Below are 25,110 nucleotides of genomic sequence, written 5' to 3'. Positions count from 1 at the left end.
CCAGCCCCGACAAATTAACGACAGATGGAGTACAGACGGGGGGGTCCCGAAGGGTCGACGGTAAGGAGACAACCTCTCCGCAGACACACTTTGCTGCTCCATCCTTGAAATCCGTTTAGTCCTCCGTCGGGGATGATCTTTGATTTCTGGAGAGGGTCCTACATGGTAGACCTGGAAGACAGCCTTCCACAAGACAAGCTTCTAAAAGACAGGCTTCTAAAAGACAAACCTAAAAGACAGACCTAAAAAACAGGCTTCTAAAAGACAGACTTAAAAGACAGACCTAAAAGACAGGCTTCTAAAAGACAGACCTAAAAAACAGGCTTCTAAAAGGCAGAGTTAAAAGAGAGGTTTCTAAAAGACATAGCTAAGAAACAGGCTTCAAGAAGACAGACCTAAAAAACAGGCTTCTAAAAGGCAGATTTAAAAGAGAGGTTTCTAAAAGACAGAGCTAAGAAACAGGCTTCAAGAAGACAGACCTAAAAGACAGACTTCTAGAAGACAGACCTAAAAGACAGACCTAAAAAACAGGCTTCTAAAAGGCAGACTTAAAAGAGAGGTTTCTAAAAGACAGAGCTAAGAAACAGGCTTCAAGAAGACAGACCTAAAAGACAGACTTCTAGAAGACAGGGTTCTAAAAGACAGACTTCTAGAAGACAGATCTAAGAGACAGACTTAAAGACAGGCTTCTAAAAGGCAGACTTCTAAAAGACAGACCTAAAAAACAGGCTTCTGAAGGACAGGCTTCTAAAAGGTAGGCCTAAAAATCAGGCTTCTAGAAGACAGGGTTCTAAAAGACAGACTTCTAGAAGACAGATCTAAGAGACAGACCTAAAAGAGAGGCTTTTATACGACAATCCTTAAAGACTGACTTCTTCAAAACTAAAGGACAGATTTCTAAAAGACAGTCCTAGCAAACAGTTTTAAAAGAATCGTAACAGTCATCCCCAAGAGACAGCCCTGAGGCAGTCCTAGAATCTCGCTCTAAAAAGCAGATCTACAAAGATGATCGAGCGAGCCCGGGCGCAGAAGAAGGGCTTAATTGTCCACCGACGATTTTCCGTGGTTGCCCAGTTAGAGGATAGCCGTAACTCAAAGTCCTTGGGTTGCCGGGCCGTTTGTCCACGGAGAATGATTTACAACGGATTGTCGGCAGCGTGCCATTAACCGTGACATATGCTACCGTGAACCATCGCGCATTATGTATTGTAACGAGATTCCTGATCGGGACACGCGAAGAATATAAGCGGCCGCGGACGTGTAACTCGACTTTGTTGCGACGGTTGCGCAAGACTCCGCGGAACACGAGGAAACAAAGTGCTCCTTATACTGCGTAATTGTCATAAAAACAACAAAAACGATCGGGGACGGATGAAAACCGCTTCGAAAGAAACTGTAGCAGCCTCCGGCTCCGATAGAGACGCTAGCTAATGTGTAGTCTAGCGATGCGAAATAAACATTCGCTGTGTCAATTGTAAGAGACACAGCCCGTGGCAAACATTAAATATGATACACTACAAGATAAATCGAATAATTTATGCAATGATGTAAGCAATTGAACAATAATTACTCTGCGTTATTCTGAAACCTCAAAACAATCAAAACCGATCTGTACTAACTAGCTAACTAGATTTAGCATTTGCTAAAGCGTTTGCATTAGCGGATTTGCATTTAAAAAATTCAAAGAAATCTAAAAATGTCAATATACTTTTGATATATTAAATTTTTACATAAATCCAATAAGAATAGTGAAACTCGTTTTGTTTATTGCACTTAAATGTCAGTGCAGAGATCGTTCTTCCATCATCGGGAGATTGATGACAATGACTACAATTGATTAATTAAAAGACGAACTGAAGGAAATTCGAACTGTTGGTTATTGTTTAAGTGTGCACTAGGACAGATCAGAAAATCGTTGTTCGCGTGATGTGGCAGGCTCTGACCAGGTGGTTTTCCCTTTCAGATTGAGGATGTCCTCAAAGAGGAAGTCACCACCAACGAAGCTATCGGAGGGCGGGGGCGGCACGGGTACAGTGGCAGGCGCCAACGAGGAGGAGGAGGACACGACCTCGTCGGTGACCGGTGGTCCCGGTGGCGAGATAGCCGTCGGCGAAGAGGATCCGAGCACTCCCGTCGGCATCATCGAGGAGTGCTATCCTCACCAGAGGGGAGGTGATTGCGAGTCATCCGGCTGTTCGTCACCAGCGACGATCAGCGAGCCGGATCTGAGGGACTCGCCATCGCCCTCGTCGAACTCGTTGCGAACAAGCAAACGACAGAGGATCGTCCACGGACACCAGGACACCCTCGCACCGTACCACTATCCCCACCACCACCACCATCATCATCATCACCACCATCACCACACGAACACGTCCTCTTCGTCCGGTGGTGTCGTCGAACCAGCCAGCTCGTCCGAGTGCGGCTCTCCACCAACGCCGCTCACCGTTGACCCCTATTACCCTAATCATCCTCATCACAACAACAACAACAACACCGTTACGCAAAATAATAATAACAATAACGGAGGAAGCAGCGTCACGCCAGGTAGCAAGAGATCCATGGACGACGTGCTCAAGAGGCTAACCTGCAAGATGAACAGCGAGTCCCTTTCGCTGCAGGACGACACCGCCAACAACAGGCGGATCAGCCCGCCCCCGTCGTCCACGCCGACCGGACACAACGCTCACTGGTTAGTTCTGATGTTTTATGGGGTTTTCGGGTGTTTCGCTTGTTGGTGGATTAGGCTAACTGGGTTGGCTTTGGCGGACGTAGCGAATTGTCGGAGCGGTTGGATTTCATTTTGTTGTCGGCCATGGTGCTGGACAGGTTTCGGCATATTTGGAAGAAGATAACGAATAACCATTTCAAATGCTGTATTATTTTTGTCCGACGAGAAACATTGAGAAACGATTTTTATTTTGTGCTCAATTCAAATGTGTTATTTTCAAATAATTTGGACCGTCAAAGGAATAATTATATCTACGAAATAATTCTTCTATTTACTCTCAGAAACACTCATTCTACAACCTGAAAAGCATAATTTGGAGAAATCTAAAAGGATCGAGAATACTGTTTAGCGTTCGACGAATTGGAACTAGTGACACTGTCAGGAATAGAGTGTTGCCAAGGACTAGCAATTAGCCAGGATTGCTATACCCAGTTCTCCCGCGCAGTATCGTTTTCCCTTATGCAAATGATACACGGTCTCGCGTGTAACACGTGGCAAAATCGAGTGCAGCTTCACCTGCACGACACTCGACATCGATTGCGTAACCCATCTCCTTCTAATTAGCCGACATTGTGCTCCTACTGAAAACCGTGGCTTCGAAGTGTCGCAATCGTCCGGTATTAATCTGGCCCGTTGTCTTCCGAACGCTATCACGCACTCACTATACTTTACATAACTGGTAAATATAGCCGAAAAAAATGAGCCTCGGCCCTGGTCGTCGTATCGTCGCCGACGATTATCGCCTAACGGCCCCCAGAAAGAAATTGCTGCTTCTTTGAAGATCTATTCTTAGACGACCGGCCACAATCCCCGGATTCACTGCAGAAAAATTGTCTTTCGACTGGGCTTAGAGCACCGAATTTATTGTCTCGAGCAGTACAGAGTGTCTCGAATAGTTTGGCGAGACGTTCATCTCGAGGATAACAAAAGAGGTCTTATTTTTCCATCACCCAGTATAGCGTTTATCTTCGAATGTTATTCTTCACTCTAATAGCATCATCTTCGTCGTGCATTGACGTTTTTTATCGTCGCTGGAAGATAGAAAGTGGAAGACCAGATGTTTATCCTCGTCACCGAGTTCCACTTTATTCTACGTCAGGCCTCTGTCGGTTCTTCGAATCGTTTCTGCTAATTTGTTTGCGAGCTCTTCGTTATTGTTGCTCGGCGGAAGTAGAGTTGAATTATGAGGCAGGAACTTCATTAATAGACTGCGGATTTTATGCATCATCTTCAACCTATCAGATCTGTTGAAAAAAGCTACAAATTCGTGTTCTGTTCGATGTGGGTTCATGTATAAAATTCGTGTAAAATATTAAAGATTTCTAAACTTGAGTCCCCGTTTCTACGCGTGACAGCTCACGTATCTAGTGTTACAGAAATTTGTCGGCAAAAATCTAAATGGAGTTAAATATTTCCATCTGAACAATGTGTTAGAAGGTCCTTTCTATTCGGCCCCGTTTCGGAAGTTGTGATAAAGTTGATGGCTATACAGGGTGATTCTGGGAAGTCGGACAAGTTACTGCTCTATTTTAAGTAAAAATAGAAAAAAAAAATGATAGATAAAAACTCATATGTCGTATGATTGAATACTTCACGCGATATTTATGTCGGAAACGTACTTTACTACGAAAAAAACTTTTTGAAAACCACGCTTATATTAAAATGCACTTCAAATTTTTTTCCCTGGGTCTCCATAAAATACCGAATCCAGTTAAATGATTAATAATATTTTTTCCCAAAATTTTGAGTAATTAGTTCAAAATTTCTTCTGTTATAAAATCAGTGTCATAATAGATAGAAAAATTTAATATAAATTTAAATAAAATCGTGACATTAGTGACTATAAAAATAAGTCTTATAAATCTTCGTGGGCGCTCCACGTTTTTATTTTTATAGTCGCTAATGTTATGATTTTATTTAAATTTATATTAAATTTTTCTATCTATTCCGACACTAATTTTATAACAGAAGAAATTTTGTAACCAAATGCTTAAAATTATGGAGAAAAATATTAATCATTTAACTGGAAAAAAATTATCTTCTCCTTTTTAGTGCATTTTAATATAAGCGTGGTTTTTAAAAAGTTTCTTTTATATATTTTGTTTTCTACTTTTATTGTTATCGGAAACAAGTGTGTATACAAAATTTCAGCAAGATTGGACTATGGGAAGAGGTTTAGAATTCGATTACAAGATTTGACGCATACAACAACAACAAGGCAAGTTAATACAAGCGTGGTGAAAAGTATGCAAGCTCTCGATAAGAATTGTAGGAAATAATGCCGTGTTTGTTTTGACACAAAATGTTAAATATCTCTTGAACTATTGACATTTCGATGATCTTGCATTAGTACTTATACGTGGGATAATAAAAGGAATCGATTGGTTTAATAAAAAAAATTGGGTTGCATTAAAGAATAAAGTGCAATTGCACCTGGCGGTCATAATGTGATAGGTCATAGGAAGTTAGGACGTATTACGACATATGATTTTTACATAAAAAAGTGCAGCAACTTGTCCCAGTTCCCAGAATCCCCCTGTATAAACAGTGGCAGAGACCATTTTTGTCCGTTTCTGGTTCGAGAGAGAATGATCGTGAATAAGAACCTCGGCCTCGCTTTTTGGCCCCGCGAATGGCCCACAAAAGCGTCCATTGTTCGAAGGGAACGACAAGATCCACAGATTCCGCGTCGTAAACCGACTCTTCGTTACCGAACATCCATCCGAAATACAAAGCGACCGGGGCGAAAAGGAAGTCGGAAGATTGGAGAGGGGCCGGGCAAAAAAACAAGGGGTCCACACACAGTCAGCCCGAAAATATCTGACTTCTCGGCCCGAGACAAAGAAACATGTCTCGGAAGACGATAAGCGATCTGATGCGACCGAAAAATGGGGAATGAAATATCGGCTGTTCCCACTCATAATTCCACAAACCGTTTTATTCTGTATCCCCTCGAAATAACGTTCAAAAATTCAGCTTCTCTTATTCTTCGAGTTTGAGGCTGCTGGCAGCCATCTTTCACGGCGTAGTCCTGGAATGGATTAAGATAAATATAATGAAACGTGAAAATGATTATTTGACATTCGTAATTACTCGTACATAATATTAAAATCTTTTGAAAAATTAGTTATTGTACTTGAACTTCGACGTCGCCACTGAAGCCGCCATCTTTGATCTACAAATCGTGACTGCAGCCCCAAAACAAAATATAAAGACAATTTTTAAGTCTTAAAATTCACTAGGAAAATTTTTGCAATACTTTGAAGAATTGATTTTCATTATTCAAGACACAGTTGTGCAATTTCACAAAGCAAACTAAAGAATAAGATAAAGTTGCAGCACCACTTTGTCGACCGGGAAAGTCACTCCGATGTTCACGACAAAAAGCTTTAATGATCCTCGACAATAACAATGAATATTCACGACAGTCTTAACGATTAGTCAGCTGAGGATGGTTTCTCCATTGACTGCGAGCAACATTTTGCTGCCGGAGGAAGTTACAATGAATATTCACGAGAGTTCTAATTGTTTAAAAATCACTCACAGTTAATAAAGGCGGGGAACGTTTATCCATTGACTACAAACGACTCGAAGAACCGTCGCGTCGGTAAGAAATCAAACCGGTCGCAGTTATCGTCTGGTGTCCGTGTGGCGTCTGTGTAAGTTAATGATAACGAACGATTAGTCTATATTCAACGATATCGCACGGTCACGTAATAATAATTGCCGTATGTAATCAGGTCCGTCAATGAATTGATTCTTTGTATCGGGACGACTGCGATGTCGAGGTTTTTCCGTTCCCACTGTGCACACAATGTATGTACAAAGTCGAGAATACAGAGTAAAGATTATCCCGCACGTGGCTAATTGCAGATTCCGCGCCGATTTCGAACCGTTCCGCGTACAATCCGATACAACAAATAAAGATGCGATTGTCTGCGACAATCAGTCTCATTGATTCCGCTCGCTGTACCTTTCCAGGGAATTCTCGTGTCCCTCTGTATAATTCCTCTTCAATTCTTCTTTCATTATGATCACCACAGACATTGTTATTGTTCCTTATAGTTCTGGCAATTTGTTAATTGAAATTAAAACTGGGTACGTCACAAAACTTTAAAGTAAATTGATAAACATTTACGTATTGTACGAGATATAGCAGTTTCGTGTGCATAAAATGAATAAGTTATTATTCTAGGTCGGAAGATATGTTAAAAATAGCTCCGTGTGCAAATGAACATGTGAAACAGCTTTAATAAGTACAATTTTACTGAATAATGAACTTGTCAGGTTTTTGGATCAATGTCTTCAATTGTTGGCATTGAAAAATTGATCAATTCGTTAGTTGTGGATCATAGATTTTTTAAAATATTCCTACACAACAAACAGTTTACGACTAAAACAAGTGTTAATAATACGAAAGGAGTGGTTGTGCAACGGAATACATGTTTATATGTAGTCCGCGATATGAAATCTACATATTAAATTTCAAATATGTATTTAGAATTAATTGATTTTGCACGGTTTCTTCTAATTGCTCGACTCGCGGTGACAGATCAGAATTTATAAATATCTAATCATATGCGGCGGGAAAATCAATTAACGCAGAGGGAATGACTCCGGAAACGTGTTCAAACTCAAACGATTGGTAAACAAAGGTTAATAAGAGTCTAATAACAAAAGCAGACAATATATTTTAAGAAATTTTACGCTCGATTCAATGATTAAAGAATAAAGGACGAAATTAGGAAATTGCATAAAGATTCGCAGTCTAATATAAATTCAAAAAATTTTTATTTTGCATACAGAATGATAAAAACAGGCGCACGAGCGTGATAAAGTCCTTGATACAAACACTTCCGATTTGTCAACTGTGAATAGTCGATCGAAGCAACACGTTTAATCGGGATAGTCGTTAGCGCAACTTCGAGTATCGCGTATTCGGATCGGTTCGTAAAAATGGCCGGCCGCTAACAAAACCGAGGCAGCAATCGTTGGAAGTAAAGCCAGGTTGGCAACGTTGAACGAGCGGACAGAATCGTGCCAGCCAAAATTCTTCCAAAATTCAGCCAACTGTACGACAACTCGCACTTACGCTACCCGACGTTCGCCGGCTTTTTGGAATACATTCAATTCTCTGGACTCGGTCGTCCCTCGAATAGCGGGAGAACCGCACTCGAAAATACTAGCTACACCTGCAGCAAACATTCCGAGCGACTATAGCAATCAGGAAACCTTGGATCTTTGTGAAAGGTCCAAATTTTCCACCGCTTGTAGTACTAATCATAAATTAATTTTTATCGAGAGGGTTAAAGTAGTATATTCACTGTGTTAAATTTTAAGCTTCTATCTGCGGTTTCATTAATCAAGTTATCGTGCTTTGATTTTACGGTATCTATAGAGGTACATATTCGGCACTTAGTTTGATTATTTAATCAAATTTTAACATAATTTTAGTAAATCCGGTTTTAAATTATACCTACTCATTTTTCCCACAAATGCATAAAATCTGCAACCTATTGTATTAAGAGCGTAATAGTACGGTACACACACTCGATTTTCGATCCGTATCCGCGTTTTTCGAGTAAATTGCACAATTTTTATCAGAAGGGTTAAAGTAGTATTCACTGTGCTAAATTTTAAGCTTCTATCTGCGGTTTCATTAATGAAGTTATAGTGCTTTGATTTTACGAGATCTACATATAGAGATCCATATTCGGTTGATTATTTAATTAAATTTTAATATAATTTGGTTAAATTTAACTTTTGTTAAATCTAGTTTTAAATTATACTTACTGTCGTTCTTCCCATAAATGAATACAATCTACTATTGTATTAAAAACATAATAGCAGATTGCATTTCGGAGCACATATTCGATTTTCGATCCGTATCCGCGTTTTTCGAGTAAATTGCAGTGCTTCGATAATCGTGACGTACGTAAGGCATTCGACGAAAAGTCATTGGGGATTCTTCGATGGTTTTCGGGTAGTCATCGCCGCTGGATGACGGATTTAATGATGCCTGCAGAAACAACGCTGGGAACGTGGACGAGAATCGAATACTCCTGCAGTTTTGTTAAATCCACGGTAGAACGAGTCACGCCGCGGCTAAAAACGGGGGAACCCACGCTAATTTTGGTTTCTCCTTCGGTATTAAGATCCGAATTCAAATTACCCGGCCACTTATATCTGCGAATGGATATTTCATTACGTGAAGTATTAATCCGTGAAAAATTGGACGCGGAACGAAAGAGGTTTCACGGTTGCTTCGGTTTTCGTGACTGACGGGAGATTGTTAATAGTTTATGCATCGTCAGTCTTTTAAGACAGTCTTTTAAAAATCAGATTTTAGTGATGGAGGAGTTATTTGTGAATCGATTGATGATCTAATAATTTTGTGTGGCTTTTAACCATTTTTAAGTGTACATCAAGTCATAAGTTCAATCAACTCCATTTGTAATAAAAACCACTAAATCTAGCATGTTATAAAAATTTGTTTACAATCTTGAATCTTGCCTAAATATAATGCATAAGGTTTTTTAACGATATATCAATTGGTTTTCCTACAATTAATTCCTAAAGATGACCAACTAGTTTGACGAATCTTGGAGCCGATTTGGTGGTCAAACATGTGATTATGTTTTTTGGAAATTTTTCAAAAGTAAACTAATAATTATATCAATTTGAAACTTTATGGTTAAATATATCAATCTTTAGAGGATCTAAAAATATTTTTTAAAGAACCTGCCATAGCGACACGTTCGTGTCTGTCATGAAATTAGTAATTGTATAAAATAAACGAAAAAGCTTTTTATAAAATGAGTGACATCGAGGATAAAATAATATCTCGAACATAAAAATTAAGCTCGTGATACCAGAGAGTGACAGTTTAATTTTAACATTCCTCAATAAACGAGGAGGTCAAATGTGAAACGGTAGAAAGATCACTTCATATTTTCAGCTCATTAGTACTATTAAAAAAGGAAATTAATACTAAATTAATATCAAAGACACGAAATCTTCAGTCTATCCTCCAGTATACCTAATTTTTCGAATATCCACAATTTAACGAATTGTGCAGGCAGTGTACTCGAAATTTACTATCTCCTTTACCAAACATCAGATCTTCATCACTGTTACGTCCGAACGGAGGAGACAATTTCGATCTTATAAATGCATAATGTTCATTTGTACAGCGCGAATCGATGGAAGTTCACTGTGAAGCAAGGCAGTAGGACTGATAGGAAGCGAATTAGGCCAGTGTCACTATTCATGAGCAGATACTCGAGGAGAGAAGCAGCGTAGATGGAGACACGTGCGCTAATCAAATGCACCGATCGATTTTTTTGCAAAGCGAAGAAAACTTCTGCAAAAATTCTATGCACGTAATGTCACGTCCGATTCATTTCACGAACCTTGAAAAATCAAACTGTACTTCAGTTCTTCCTACTGCTGTACAAACTCAAGTACCCTAAATCTTAAACACCTCTAGAGAACCCTTTAAATTAAAATTATTCCAAATAAACACAAAATTAACGATACAATTAGACTGCGGATCTTTGTGCAAAGTAAAAATTGTCTGCATTGATTTAACAGTTTCTATCTTTCTATAATAATGTTAATAAATTGAATGTACATCGACATCTTGAATTTTTAAAAAGAAAAAGATGTCCTGGTCGCGCGAATTTAATTATTATTCCAAATAAACACAAAATTAATGACACATTTAGACTGCGGATCTTTGTGCAAAATAAAAATTGTCTGCATTGATTTAACAGTTTCTATCTTTCTGTAATAATCTTAATAAATTGGATGTACATCGACATCTTGAATTTTTAAAAAGAAAAAGATGTCCTGGTCGCGCGAATTTAATTATTATTCCAAATAAACACAAAATTAATGATACAATTAGACTGCGGATCTTTGTGCTAAGTAAAAATTGTCTGCATTGATTTAACAGTTTCTATCTTTCTGTAATAATGTTAATAAATTGAATGTACATCGACATTCTTGAATTTTTAAAAAGAAAAAGATATCCTGGTCGCGTGAATTTAATTATCGGCTGGTGAACTGCAAATTTAACCGTGCGCTATTCTTCGCGCCGTGGAACGTCCGCAAATAGAGGCTTGCCTCGCGGAATTAAAAGCAGCCTTTAAAAACGCGTACATTATTATTACACGCTCCACTTTCGATACTCACGCACATCTGCCTTCAGCATGCGCGGCACGCGTGCACGGGAGAGTAACATCGTGTACACATACCGCAGATAAAAGTATCAATTTCATAATGACCGCTCTCGGCCGATATGTGTACGCGAAACTGAAGCGAAACTCTGTTAATTCTGTTAACTCTGTTTGTGCGATAAAAACATTGTGCGCGCCGGTCAAAGAATCAGTAAAAATCGCGATTAAGCCTCCGCGAGAAACGGCTTGTTAGTTCTTCTGTAAATATTTACAGTAGATCCCCCTCCGGTTAATCTTCCCGCCTCGGTGGAGGGGATATACGTAATTGATTCGTTATTTGACGATACTGTAATGAGCAAGATAATTTTGAAAGCAACACAATTACCGGGGGAACGTCGGACAGAGAGCATCAGGTGTCGTTTTTATCGCCGGGAACGTACGGATGGCGAAATTCCAGCTGTGTAATTGTATATAATTATGTTATATATATATATATATATATATACATCTTTTTTTGTTCCCGCGGAATAAATTATGTAATGCAGCAATTAGGGGTGAGTCGGAATAATTTACGGTCGCGAGCGACCGGAGATAAGAGGACGACACAAAAATGACTCAATTATAGTTCGACAGTGGCGGCTATCAAAATTCCAAAGAGTCGGGGTAATCTATTTAACGAAGCTGAAACTGAAAGATTAAGCTCCATCGGTGGATTTGGTGCGCGCCAAGAGATCTGCACGGGAATTAATTTTTAAATCTAGACAGACAATTACTGGATCAAGTGTTAACCGAGCGGAGATGATTAATATCGATTTTCGCTAGAAGATTCTTCGCAGTAAAAATTTAATAAAAATGCTATTCATTTTTGTTAATATTCATGTTTCTGGATTCTGTGATATACATGTCGTAAAAATGAATATTCGTCGTTAGAAATGGCTCTCGGGGTGAATAGTCGGTGGAGGAGCGTTGCGTGGCCTTATTTTTAACCGCGGAACGTCCGCGAACGGGGTTAGTTGTAAAATTGGAGCGATAAAGGGCGGAACACGGTGACAGTTTATTTTCGGCCGTGCAGAAAGCTAAAACGATCGAACGTGGTTCGGCGCGTAGATGATAATAGTAACAGAATGAGCCTTTTGTTGCCTGATACCCGGGGTCAACAGGCGCGAATAGAATCTTGTAGACGCCCACCGGCGCGCGTTATTATCGCCTGAAAGAAAGCCAACGCAACCACAGCAAGGGCCTTTCATGAGCGTGTGCAAGGATAAAAGACGTTCCTCGATAAGTAACGGTTTCATGGTGCACGATTTTTGTTCCCGGGGACGCGGACCGTGTGGAGCCGCAAGAAACGTGCACACTGGTAACGTCTAATTAAATCCCCCCGGGGCACAATGCGGAATTCATTTCTAGCATGTTCGACTCCCACCTTATTACGTCTCGCATGCATCATTTACCACTTCCGAGCTTTGGTCCTCGCAGAATTATGGTTCAAATGATCATTGGAGAACAGTTCGATCTAAGAAAAACCCTCGGGTCCGCGCTGTTTCTTAGATCGTACAGTTCCACTATTTTTTGTGACCTCGCCGAACGAAATCCTTTTCTTTCGGTTTAGAAAAGCATTTATCTGTGTATCTAGTAAGTTGCTAAATCCATGTTTTTATTGATTGTGTGTTCTATAAAAAGGCTTGTAATTTTTACTTGCGTCGAGAGCGTCCCATTTGTCAGAAATGAAACTTTGATGCTGCTGAAATTGACCTCGATCAGCAGAAAATGAGGAAATTTCACTGTGATAAGAAAATAGATAGATGCAGAAATCGTTTTTATAGTTAATGGTTAGTCAAAATAAGATGATTGTTCAAATGACCTACTTTATCCATTCAATCCGTTCGAATTTCGACGCTGTTTCCATATGAAATTATAGAATAAATTCATTACCTGATTGCATCACGGACCAGTCAATATAACTGTTCGATACTTGCACCTTTAATTAGATATTCCAACAAAATTAATGTAGTATAGCAACATGTGTATAATGTAGTATAGGTACAGTATGTACGTAAGAACATCCTTTAAATATGGAGGCAGATAAATTCTAAAAAATTATTATGCAGATCGTGAAAATTTTTTTCTAAAGTTACTTCGATTACATGAATTAAAAATGACAGTATAATGAGCAGTGTCGCGGCTGTCAACACGTTCACTATGCGAATATCTAAGATTTTCTTAGAACATCTAACTGGATTAATAACGATTTTTTTTTTAAATTGATTACACTGTATAATTCGATTACTTTCTGGTTAATTTTGCTTACATTAGGTACTCGTTAGCCTTCGTTACATGCGACCAACTGTGTTTACTGAAAATCACTAGACTGCGGATCTTTTTGCAGGCATGTTTTTACATGCCAAATAACATGCTGACGTAAAACTCTCAGCTGTCCGTTTATTTTATCTGTATCAAAGATTCCATCAGAAAATTATGAAACGTATTTATACACTTCATCAGTAATAGCTGGATTGCGAACTTTATACACTCATGGCAAACATGGATTTCTTCTCAAAGCTTCCTTATATTTTTCTTGACAAAAAGGTAATAGCAAATTTGTATATTGTTGGATGATCGCTGGACTGCGGATCTTTATGCAGTTATAGCAAAATTGAGTAGATGAAATTCGAAATTGACGGAGAATTTAAAAAATCGAAGAAGTCGATATACATGATTTCCCCTTTATCGAAATCATTAAGGGAAGAAATAACATTCAATTTAGTTTATGCTTCTTGCGATCGATGCAGACAATTTTTAGTTTGCATAAAGATCCGCAGTCCAATGATCACAGATTAATTTACATAAAGTGTAATTTACATCGTTCAATATCATAGAAAGATCTGTTTTCCACAGCAATTAATCTGAACAGAGGCTTCCGATGGTCCTTTAACCGAGAATCGATCTTATAACAGTTTTCGAGGCCCGATTCCGCGTTATGGTCGCCCAGCATCCCCCTAATTACGCCATTGCCCCAGATTCCGAGCACCGTGAGTATTCCTCGTGCACCGTAGGCGGTTTCGTCCTGAATCGCGTCCTTCACGAGCCCATCGTCTCTGCGGAGCCCATCGTGGCGGCTTGGTCACGGCACACAATGCGTCCGTATCACTTATTCGTGGTCCATTTTCCTCGGCATAAAAGAGGAACGAGAGCTCCGGGCGGTTACCGGGAGGGCACCAGCTCTCCAGCGTGAGAGCGAGAGAAAATCCACCACAGAGCGGGAAACATGCGCGAGAACGAGGGAGAAAGAACCAGAGAATACGATGGTCAGGGGTGGGAAAGAGCGAGAGCACCCCATCACGGGAGCAAACACTCGGGCCTGCCGTGATTGCACGGCCGCGACCCTATCTATTATTCACCTGGCTCCCAGCAGCCCCGTGCGCGATGCGGACCGCATCACTATAACGCTCCGCAGCGGTTTGAGCTCCTGCGAATTGCATCGCCAGCGTGATCTCTACCTATTAGGTCATTCCACAGATTTGTGCGCTTCTTGCATTGTTCATCTAATTCTTTTAAGCTTTCCGGTGTAATTAGACAGCCCCGTTTCACTTGCAATTATGCAATACTTCATATAAAATCGCTATACTGTTCCCAAGCCCTCGAAGATCCTCCGAATTGCAACTGATTGCAATGCACTTCTTAACAAGATTCTTGTATTGTGCATTTAGGTTCATTAGCATTTGAATATCTCTGTTGTTTTTGGAGATATTGAGAAACTTTATTAACAAAAGTTGTTCTGGTCAGGGATATTTATAATATGAAGGTAATAATTTTTTCGCAGCTAGAGAATTTTTGGAGATTTCACATTTTCTATAAAAATGTATCGACTTGTCTATTGACATCTAAAAATACTGTTTCATTATTTTGGCCTTAATAAAATCATTAAGGACATAAATGTATATGTGAGCAGTGTAATTGTCACGAATGCACACTTCGAGAATGTCGCAGAGATGTTTGGGCATTTAATTATCCTATGCAATAAATTCCTTACAATGTGACAAGACACGACGGCTTGACACAGCCTCGTGTATCTATTTGCTTGCTAATCCGTCTTTACGCCCATCGGAACGTAATTGACCATGTTTGATGATGTATGTTGCAGCGGAGGCGTCGCCAGCGTGCCAAACAGCGTGGCGCCTTCACCACCAGCATCTGGAAGGATGCAGAACACCGAGACGCAAGTGCAACAGGATGGTGCATCAGCTCTGCACAGGGTCCTGTGCGCGGAAAGCTTCGCCGAGAAGGAACGAAGGCTGTCCGAGATGATACTGCAGCTGCAGCTGCTCAGGGAACAATTGCTGCAACAGCAAGATCAGTCGAAGGTAGGATCAACGTTTCTTCGAATATAATCGCGAAGTGCTCGGGATTTATTGATCGGACGACATCTTCTAAATTTGCGAATTCTATCTTGATTCAATACAATTTGTATCCTATCCCTCGAGGTGATCCACGATCCAAGACGCTCGTTATAGTCTGACATTTATTTTAGCCTCCCGCGAGCACCTAATTCTCTGGCCATCAACCCTACTTCCCTGTGTAGATTTGATTAATGTATTGGATCTATAAATGCGTGCAAATGCCCAAGGATTTGGCAGTGTAACATTATTATCACAGACTTTTTAATAGTAATTATTCAGAGCAGCTCGAGGCGTTCGATCGATTAGCGTGATCATCACACTTGCAAATGATCGAGTCGGTAGATGCAGATTTCACTTAATTTAATGGATGATTTAATGGGTATTCGTGTGAAACTGAAAACTTTCTGTTTCGATTTGCTGAGAATGAAAGTCGAAATTTTTAAAGGTTAACACGTGTCGCCACATTCCTTTTTCAAGAACAAGAATTAATTATTATTACAATTTAAATAAATTGCCAGTCTCCACATGCAACATTGAAATTAAGATATTGTATCGGAATAGGTTTCGGAATGAACGTATTAAATAAATTAGATGAAAATAAATTCATTTGAGATTTTAGATCCACGAGGTAGAAAGTTTTTTGTGGTCGCAATTTCGAACGGGTTTCAGAATTGAAGTCTCGTGTCGGCGGCGAGGACTCACGCGTCAAATCCGCACAAACGAAATCCTCGGCTGAATAGAGACGATTGAAAACGCGTTCCGCGGGATGGCAGGAAATGATTATATCCCAGGCAATAATTTGCACGCACCTTATTTACGTAGGAACGGGCACGTTTCCTCGAAGGCATGCGCCTCTCTCGACTGGCGAGCGTGTAACGCAGAGTACATGTTCGAATCGCCACGCGATTCGTTCTACATTCCTCTGTGGAATCCTCTTTCGTTCGACATTCGCGTTCACGGCATATTGTAATTAGAACGTTTTCTGCCTTAGGAGGCCGCGTAATTACCTAACAATGATTACTTTTAAAATACACGGAAGAATATGCAACGTCGGGATTAGTATGATTATTAGACTGTTTATGCATTTGCAACAAAACGAGTGGACAGAATACAAAACTGAAGAGCCATTAGTTGAAGAAATGTTATCAGGATTGTTATCGAAAGAAGGAAAAGCATGTTTTGTGTGAACATACAAGTTAGCGATGCTGTCTCTTAACAATTAACAATAGCCATGAACAGGATCAACAAATCTAAATTGTTGGCACATCATGCTAACCTCTATAAGACCACATACATGAAGGGTAAACAGAAATTGAAAGGGATACGGACTCAAAATCTAATTTTTCTATCCGCTTCATACAAGTTAGCCTAACTTCAGAGTCACAAGCCTCTCTCTACAATTAACAATAATCATGAACTAACGTCTACAACATCACGGATGAAGGTTGAACAGAAACTGAAAGGACCACGGCAGCAATCTCAAAACTGTCGATCCTCGCATGATGAAGGTTCGGGATGATGTGTGTAGTCCCGCGGCGGTAATAATTGAAAAGCCATCAGACATTATTGCGAAAGTCGACGCAGGGTGGCTACCGATCGTTCCACAGGTCCTCGAGCATCGATGTTCCATGTCGTTCATAGATCGCTGAGGAGAGACTGCGGGCGAACGTGTTTGCTTAGAAGAGTCGGCCGCGCCGCGGGGCGAATTTAGCGGGATATCACGCAGGAAAGGGAACATCGTCTCCGCAGCACGTAAATGACCGGCATAATAACGGTAATACGCCGAGGCATTATCTGCACGCGCCCATTTTTGCGGGTAGACAGGTTTCTCTCCGGCGATTCCTCGGCTCCGCCGCCAGTTGTTTCCCTTCCACGCGATGACCCGCGGTTTTCGAGGTCGCGCGAACCATCCAGTCATCGCGATACCCGCCGATACCATCGTCGAGGGGATGTCGATTCCAACGGACGTCCTATTGTCCCGGGAATGCGCCGCGACGAGTCCTGATCCGTGAAGTGGAGACTTCACTTCCTGGAGAACCTCGCGGTTATATACTCTGTCACGTTTCTCTTCAATCTTTATAGTTACCGTCCACCTGGATATTTATTTCTATGTTTCTGCTAATCATTTTTGATGGAGAACACTGCGTAGATAGAACACTTCGCAACGCTTTCCTTGAACTCTCATAGAGGTTACCGGGTACTTGGGTATCTGTTTGTATGTTTTTATTTCCTCGTGGAAATATTGCAAAATTGTGGAAGTGACTCATATAGAACGCCAGTTGATCGGTTCTAGCTGTGATTTCAACTTCTTGGAAAAGTTGCCAATTCTCTTTGATACTCCCCTTCAACCCTCATGGGGTCAAGTAGATTTTCCGTAGCCGTTTCTACGATTGATTAACAATTTTTCTGGAAAGATCGATAATTGTTCTGAATTTTTTTAGATAAAGTTTAACTTTATTAGATCGACACCCTTACTTACCAGACTCTGTCACCCTTTCTGAGAAATGTTCAGGCCAACAAAATTGGAATGTTCCATCGTTAAGGAGTGGAGAGAATAACTATTATAAATAGATCGTAAACAAGTCAAAGCAATGATGTACTCGCAATTATCGGCAATCTGGCAATTAATACTGGAAACTACAAAGTCATCTCTTATGACATAACGTGACAATTTCTTTCAACATCAATAGCCCGAAGAAGATTGTAATGTTGCATTCCGATATTGATATGCCAACCAATAGTCTACAGCCAGCTGCATGCATGATTCAGTCTCTTTCTCAGAAAATTCTCATTATCATCGTGTTAGAAATCATTATTTTACATTTTTCTAAACTATTTAATCGTCTTTGGAAAAGTGAGGACCTTAATCGAAACAGCGTATATAATCAACAAATTGATTGCACTGATATCCGGATCAAATAATTTCATCGAAGCAATATTGCCCAAAAAATCTCCGTAAGAAAACAATTCTCCGCTCACTCTTCCGGATCCCGCGGAAGCGTTCGCCCCGCGTCGCGGTTCGTTGAGTTTCGTTGGGTCGCGGATCCCCTCCGGGTCCCGACGCAGCGTAGAGCGCATCAGAAGCCATTCAGGATGATCAAGAAGGCTTCTCGCGAGCCGGGGGAATCGTCTTGAGAAATCTTCCGGCGTGGAAACGCCTGTGCCGCGCGGTGTCGGCCCTTTCAAGGGTGGAGAACGTTTTCTCGTCGGCCATTTCATCGGCACCGAGTGAAAACGTGTTTGTCGGCGTTTGCGCGGCGGGGCACGCCTCGAGAGGCGACGTTCAAACGGATGTGCGACGTCGAGGAAAGAAACCCAGAGAGAACGACAAGGAAATAGACAGAGACAGGAAAATAGGATCAGACACAGAGACGAAGAAATTTAGACAGAGACACGGGAAGACAGAGAATTAGAGAGAGAGAGATATACATTGCCAGAGAAATAGAGGGAGGTTTTCTCGAAGAACCTAGAATGAGACAGAGAAGTTAGCTAGAGAGCCAGAGAGAGGGGTAGAGGGAGAGAGAAATCGAAGAGAAGAGAGGTCGGGAGAGAGAACGTAGGAGGAAGGCGGTAGTCTCAGCGTTCTCCTCCTCTCTGGTCCCGGAGGGCGTATAGTAATGTTCGAGCTGGCAAACTCGGGGTCGAGTGGGGGTCTCCCTCTCCTCCGTTCCCCTCTCTCTTTCTCTCGCCATCTCTACCCCATGTCTACTTCTCTCTCTTTTACCTTTCCACCTGTTATGCGACTCCGTGCCATGCTGCATTGGCACAGGTGTGCGGCCACGTACTCGAGCGCGCACACACCCGTTCCGGGGGCTACACCTAACTCCTGTTCTTCGCTCGCGCGCTTGGCACGCTCCTTTTCTCTCTCCTCTCTCTCTCCTCCTTCTTACCTTCAGTTCGTTCCGCTCTCTCACCCCCTCCGGCCTCTTTCGCAGCAAGGCCGATCGCGTGGGCGGCGAGAGAGGACCAGTCTCTCTCTCTCTCTCTCTCAATCTCTTTCTTTCTCTTCTTTTCCTATGTTCCCGTCTTTCTTTCTCTATGGTTCTTCCTCTTCCCCGAGGCGCCTCGGCGAACCTATACCTTCGGCTGCACCTGTGCAGGAGCATATTGTCACGCCCAGTGGCTCGGCCGTGCAGACGCGGTGCACTGGCCCGACCCAAGCACTCCCTTAGATTGCTCCTCTTTTATTTACGAACTGCGAGCTACGGGCCGAGGACACGCGAGACCCGTTCGATATGCCGCGGCTCTCCGCCTTCGGGAGATCGTATCCGGTAATGGAGACCGGTATCGCAGATTCCGGTGTCTTACAGAAGTGTAAGTGCCGGGTATCGGCCGCTGGATGATGGAGAATTGTGGGTTACGGTGCGCGATTTTCTCGGGATCGGTTGGACGGTTTTCGGGGAGGACTGGTGGAAATTGTAGATGCGGTACTCTGTTACAGACACTTTTCCATTTATTCGATTCCTCAGCTTTTAAGCACCACCTGATATTTCAGGAAAATGTAATACAATTTTTCCTATTAACTGGATTTTTAATAACCTTGCTGTACCAAAAGCATGCTCAAAAATGTTATTTTATAAAGTAATCAGTAGACGGCGGATCGTCATGCAAAATTATAATTAGACTACGGATTTTTGTGCAAAATAAAAATGTTCTACATTGATTGTGGAAAGCAGGAATAAAATAAGAATTGATATCATCCCTTAAAAACAACATTACGATATTCTCACAAATTTTCAGAATCTAATACTATTTTATATTTCGCCCATAATTTCTTCATAAATTATTTCATTAATTTCTTTTCTTGAAAATCCTATGAGTTGAACATGAAACGATGAGACTTTTAAATGCTTTAAATGCCTTGGTGGTTAAGTATTCTATCTACTCATGATTGTGATAAATGTTCAATGAAAAGGATTAAATTTAGAGAATCGAAACTTGTACCATGCGAATGATTCGAAGTGGTTATACTATTTTCATACGCGAGAGACTTCGTGGAAAATGTGACGAGCGGACTAAAACGTTCTCGCCGGAAGTCATCTTTTTCGGGGTTCCTTCTCCGCGACGAGTGTTTCCTTCTTCGAGTCGAGATTTTTCTTCCGGAAAAATTCTTCCGCGGGACGAGCCATTGCCTCGGGGATCGGGGACTAAAGCGATTCCGGGTCTGAAACGTCCTTGACAGGGCACCGGAAAAGGACCCTTCAGCATGCGAACCACCTTCATTCATCGACCCCCATTCACCGGCGCCGCGGCCTTCCTTCTTACCTGGTCAGGCATGTTCGACCTTCGTCGTATACAGATATTTGATGACTCTCGACGAGCGAGTGAGAGAGTGCTGCAACGAGCATGAAATTTCCGCTCGCTGTGAGCCTATCTTCCATGCGTTCGCTCTCTCTCTCTCTCTCTCTCTCTCTCTCTTTGTATGTGTGCCGCTGATTGAAGCCGGATGCTTTGGGGAATTCAAAGCGGTCTGCTGTTGCCGGGTTTTATGCCACCGTCGAACTAATTGCGATTGCGTTAATTACAATTGGATGATGTTGCATATTCCTGTGACGGAGGATTCCGGTAAACGATGCGGCTGCAACAAAATTTTCCTTCTACGAATGTCCTTGTGGCGAAACGATGTTCGAGGATTGCGTAGCCATTTTTACGAATTCATATTGCGTGAATAGCAAATACAAGATCTGTAAAATATCTCGATAATATTAACATCCTGAAGCTTAGAGCAGTTTTTCCGAATTCGTGAATGATGGAATAAGGTTGTGAATAATACAGTTCCCGTTGATCCGTAATTAAAAGCATCAGGTTCTGTGCTGTTCGGGAGCTATTGCGGGACAAGTGATTCTTAGGATATCGATCGAATAAGTCAATCATTGTCAAATGTCAGTAGCAAGTACATTAAATCTATACTCGGAGCAAATCGAGTTCGATACAAAATCGTCGAGGCGGAATTATTAATCTTTCGAAATCGAAGCGAGTGTCTGTAACTGGTTTTATCTTCTCATAGAGAGTTCTTCGAGTTGAGAAGAATGGAATTGACCAGAATAGTGCGTTGAGAATTTGTGAGATTAAATTGGGTATCAAGACTAAAATCGCCTGCCCAATAATCACGAGAATTTAGGGGATGAAGATAGATCTCAATTTAATTCGTGTTTCTGAACACTGAATTCATCCATGTAAACAAGTTTTTAATGCATTTAAAAAATGTATTATACTCATCAGGCTCTATTTTGTAGATATTTTACACAGAGTGTTTCTGAACAGATGTTACAACTCGCAAAAGTCATCTTTTTATAGAACGCTTCATTTCTGAACAAATCGATATTGTAAATTCGTCGATTGCGTACGTATATTCGTACTCGCAATAAATAGGACCGCTAAATAATGAATGAACTCATCGCGACTGATCGAATAACACGCGTGCCTGCTCGAAAATCAAACTCCAATCTTTTTCAAGAGTGGTGGGAAAAATAATATTCTAAGCATTCAATTTATTTTTTCACAAACGAAATTTCACCTTCTTGCTGAATTGAATTCGTTACAAAATTTGCCAGAATTTGTCAAATTGCACTCGGAGAATCTCATCTTACCTTAATCAAACAACTGATTAATCGAAGACCAGTCTTCGCAACCTCCAAACTGAAAACAGTCGGCATTGTCGCGTCTTAAGCATGATGTACCGTTCGAGTCGGACTCGACGAGCACCAGGTCGCATTTCCGCGCGACCGTCTCGTTATTACACGGTATGGTGATCCACAAAGGCGGGACGAGAGGTCTGGCCGCGATATGCAACCTGCGAATGCCGGGTTAGGAAGCGGTCGGGTACAGAGAGAAAGAGAGTGAGTGAGAGAGAGAGGAGGGTTGAGGGTGTGTATGGCGTGTGCGGTGTTTGGCCGGCGAGCGAGCGGCGAGGGTGGCCGGGGGCGCTTGTGCGTATGTCCATACGTTTGTCCATTTGCGTATCGGCCGGCGCTTTATGGGAATTAGCGGCGTATTGTGGGTCGCCGGTGGGCGGTCTGTGTGCACCGGTGCACGAGAAGCGTCCACGGGAACCTGCACCACACCCCCGACCACCACCCCTCCCCGCAGAACTGTCGAGGGTGGTCGCAGAGAGCGGTGCATAGACCTGTGGGGGATGATCGGACAAGGACGGCTAGCTGGCTGAAGCCAAGAGAGAAAGGAGGACACGAAACGTTGAGGGAGAACGGGAGGTAGCGAGCAGAGAGAGATAGTAAATTGAGAGAGCTAGAAAAATGAGAGAGATAGCAAATCGAGAGAGATACGAAACAGAGAAAGGAGGAGGCATGGTAGAGGAGAGAGAAAGAGAGGGATGGGAGAGGTAAAACACACGGGACAGTCCGGGAACGGGGATGGTTCCCACCCTTCTCTTTCTCCGTGTGTCCCTTTTCTCTTTCTCTCGGTGCGTGTACCTATGTGTTCGTGTTTGTATCGCTGTTTGTCAATATACGAGCGATATGATCACCAAGTATAATCACCGGCGGACCGGAGAGCGTCGAGCTCTCTGTCAATAGAATGCTACTTTGTGACCCCCCGGGCCCTCTCCAATCCCGACCGCTTATATATTGTATCAAACGTGTCCGCGCGTCCGCGCTATCTCTCTGGAGAATGCCCAGTGAAAATCCGTATCGACCGACAATACCTCGGGAAACCTGGAACCATACAAAAATCGTTGGCCGGCTCTGTGTTTCTCTCTCGTTCTCTGTCACGCTAATAGCGAGCAAAACTGTGGAGAGAGGGTGGGTTTTGTTCGCCGAGGATCATGGCGATCCGTCATCCACGTCACTCGTTTTGTCCGGTTGGTTTTCTGTGTTTTATTTCGCATGGGGGATGGATGGGGCACCTGTGTTGTTTCATCATCGAACGATGCAGCATGAGGCTCTCTCTCTCTCTCTATCTGTGTGTATGTATGTGTGTGGTGTACCTCTGTAATAACGGGGTGGTTTATTTCGCATTACCTCGCCGAATGGAGCGTGTAACTTTCAGAATGCTACCCCTTTGGCGGATTCGGATTAAAATTGAAATTAATAGCGAGGTTTTGTGGATGATGGAAAAATCGGTATTTGTTGCTTGTGCTTGTTGAAACGGTGGCTAGATTGTGATTGAGCAAGTCTTTTTTATACACATTTTAAGATATTGAGGAATTGCCTCGGCGACCGTTGATACTAAGGTTTTGTGGATGATGGGAAAATTGATATTTTTTGGTCGCAGTCGTTGTAGTGATCAATGAATATTCGACATAGCCACCTCATTGTCAAGTACATGAAACATCGGCTAACGATCATCAACGCGTCTAAAGCCTCTCCTTTCAAGGACCAAGCTACACCAACTCATTGTTAGCCTCCATAAGAAGAGCCTAACTCGATAAAAGCAGGGATCAGATCTATTTAAAAATAATTTAAGAATCTGTGCCTGGACTAATGTATTAGCTTGGGTATTTTCTTTTAAAAATGAGGCTCCACCACCTAATCTTCAGCCAGCAGAAGCAGACTGTCCACCAATCACGCGCGTCCCCACTCACCCCCAACAACCCCCTACCTGACAACTCACGGGAATCGCACCCTTCGCGTCCGCAAATTCCTCGGATCAGAAACATCCGCGTAACAAGCAGTCCTTTTCGCCTAAAGTGGCGTTCGTGGATCGCGCGCCGCTCTCTGGCATCCACTGGAGCGTGTTCCGCGCGATTTCGTAGCCGGCTGTCGCCGCTAAACGGAGCTAAATGAACGCTCGGTGTACATCGTCCCATCTCTCTCTCTCTCTCTCCCTCTCTTTTTTCATTCGTCTAACCGTATATCTCCTCCCTCGGTGTGCGTTCTTCTTTTTCCTTTTTACACGCGAAGCATCCAACTTACACGTGCGCGCGCGCGCGTCGCTTATCCGACTCACCGATTTCAACCCCGGACAGGGAGCACAGCAGTGCTGTCGGGGAAGAGAGAGGACAGGAGCGAGAGAGAGGGTCGTCGGCTCGTCGGTGTATCTTTTCGAGCGATCAAAGAATTATCGCAGTGGAGCGGCAGGCCGACGGTGTTTGTCGTTTGATCGCGGGCCAACGATGCGTGACTTTGCGCGTTACCTGCCGCGACTGCGGTGCACGAGACGAGCAAACCTCTACGCTACGCTCGGCTCCGCTCCGCACCGCTCCGCACCGCTCCAGAGTGTCTGCGACAGCACAGCGACAGAGGAGAGCAGAGCCGAGCAGAACGGCGGCGTTAACGCCGACACGCGTTAACGCATTTTACCCCCAAGCTCACCCCGTTTCTTTCGTCGTCTCGTCTTCCTTCCTTTTTCTCCAATCTTCTGCCCCCGTGTAGCTCTCCCCTCTTGTATCTCCCCTCCTCTCTGTCTTCTCTTCGTCGTTCCACCCCCTCTTTTTCTTCTCTTCGTCGGTCAACCCCCCTTCTTCCTCTTCCCCCCGTTTTCTTTTCTCTTCGTCGTTCAACACCCTATTTCTGTCTTTTCTTCGTTGTTCAACCTCCTATTTGTTTTATTTCGTTGTTCAACCCCCTTCTTGCTCTTCCCCCCGTTTTCTTTTCTCTTCGTCCTTCAACCCCCTATTTCTGTCTTTTCTTCGTTGTTCAACCTCCTATTTTTTTCTCTTCGTTGTTCAACCCCCTTCTTGCTCTTTCCCCCGTTTTATATATATTTTCTCTTCTCTTCGTCGTTCAACCCCCTTCTTGCTCTTCTCCCCGTTTTCTTTTCTCTTCTCATCGTGGTTCAACCCCCTTCTTGCTCTTTCCCCCTGTCTTCTTTCCGTTTTCAACCCCCTATCTTTCTCTCCTCTTCG

General features: G+C 42.4%; 1 protein-coding gene across 8 annotated transcripts in view; it reads left to right on the top strand.

Annotated features, from left to right (window-relative positions):
* Sox102f (transcription factor Sox102F) overlaps positions 1-25,110 on the top strand; it is a 395,175-nt gene that overhangs the window by 336,821 nt on the left and 33,244 nt on the right. For all 8 annotated transcript variants that reach the window (XM_076443795.1, XM_076443809.1, XM_076443800.1 and 5 more), the window contains 2 exons: positions 1,964-2,692; positions 15,053-15,272. In XM_076443795.1, the coding sequence (XP_076299910.1) occupies positions 1,964-2,692; positions 15,053-15,272 (949 nt within the window). The remainder of the gene's footprint in view (positions 1-1,963; positions 2,693-15,052; positions 15,273-25,110) is intronic.

The sequence above is a fragment of the Lasioglossum baleicum genome, chromosome 2 (genome assembly GCF_051020765.1).
Source record: "Lasioglossum baleicum chromosome 2, iyLasBale1, whole genome shotgun sequence".
NCBI classification, from domain to species: Eukaryota; Metazoa; Arthropoda; class Insecta; order Hymenoptera; family Halictidae; genus Lasioglossum; species Lasioglossum baleicum.
The sequence above is the reverse complement of the archived record's forward strand: the minus strand, read 5'-3'. Positions and strand labels throughout refer to the sequence as shown.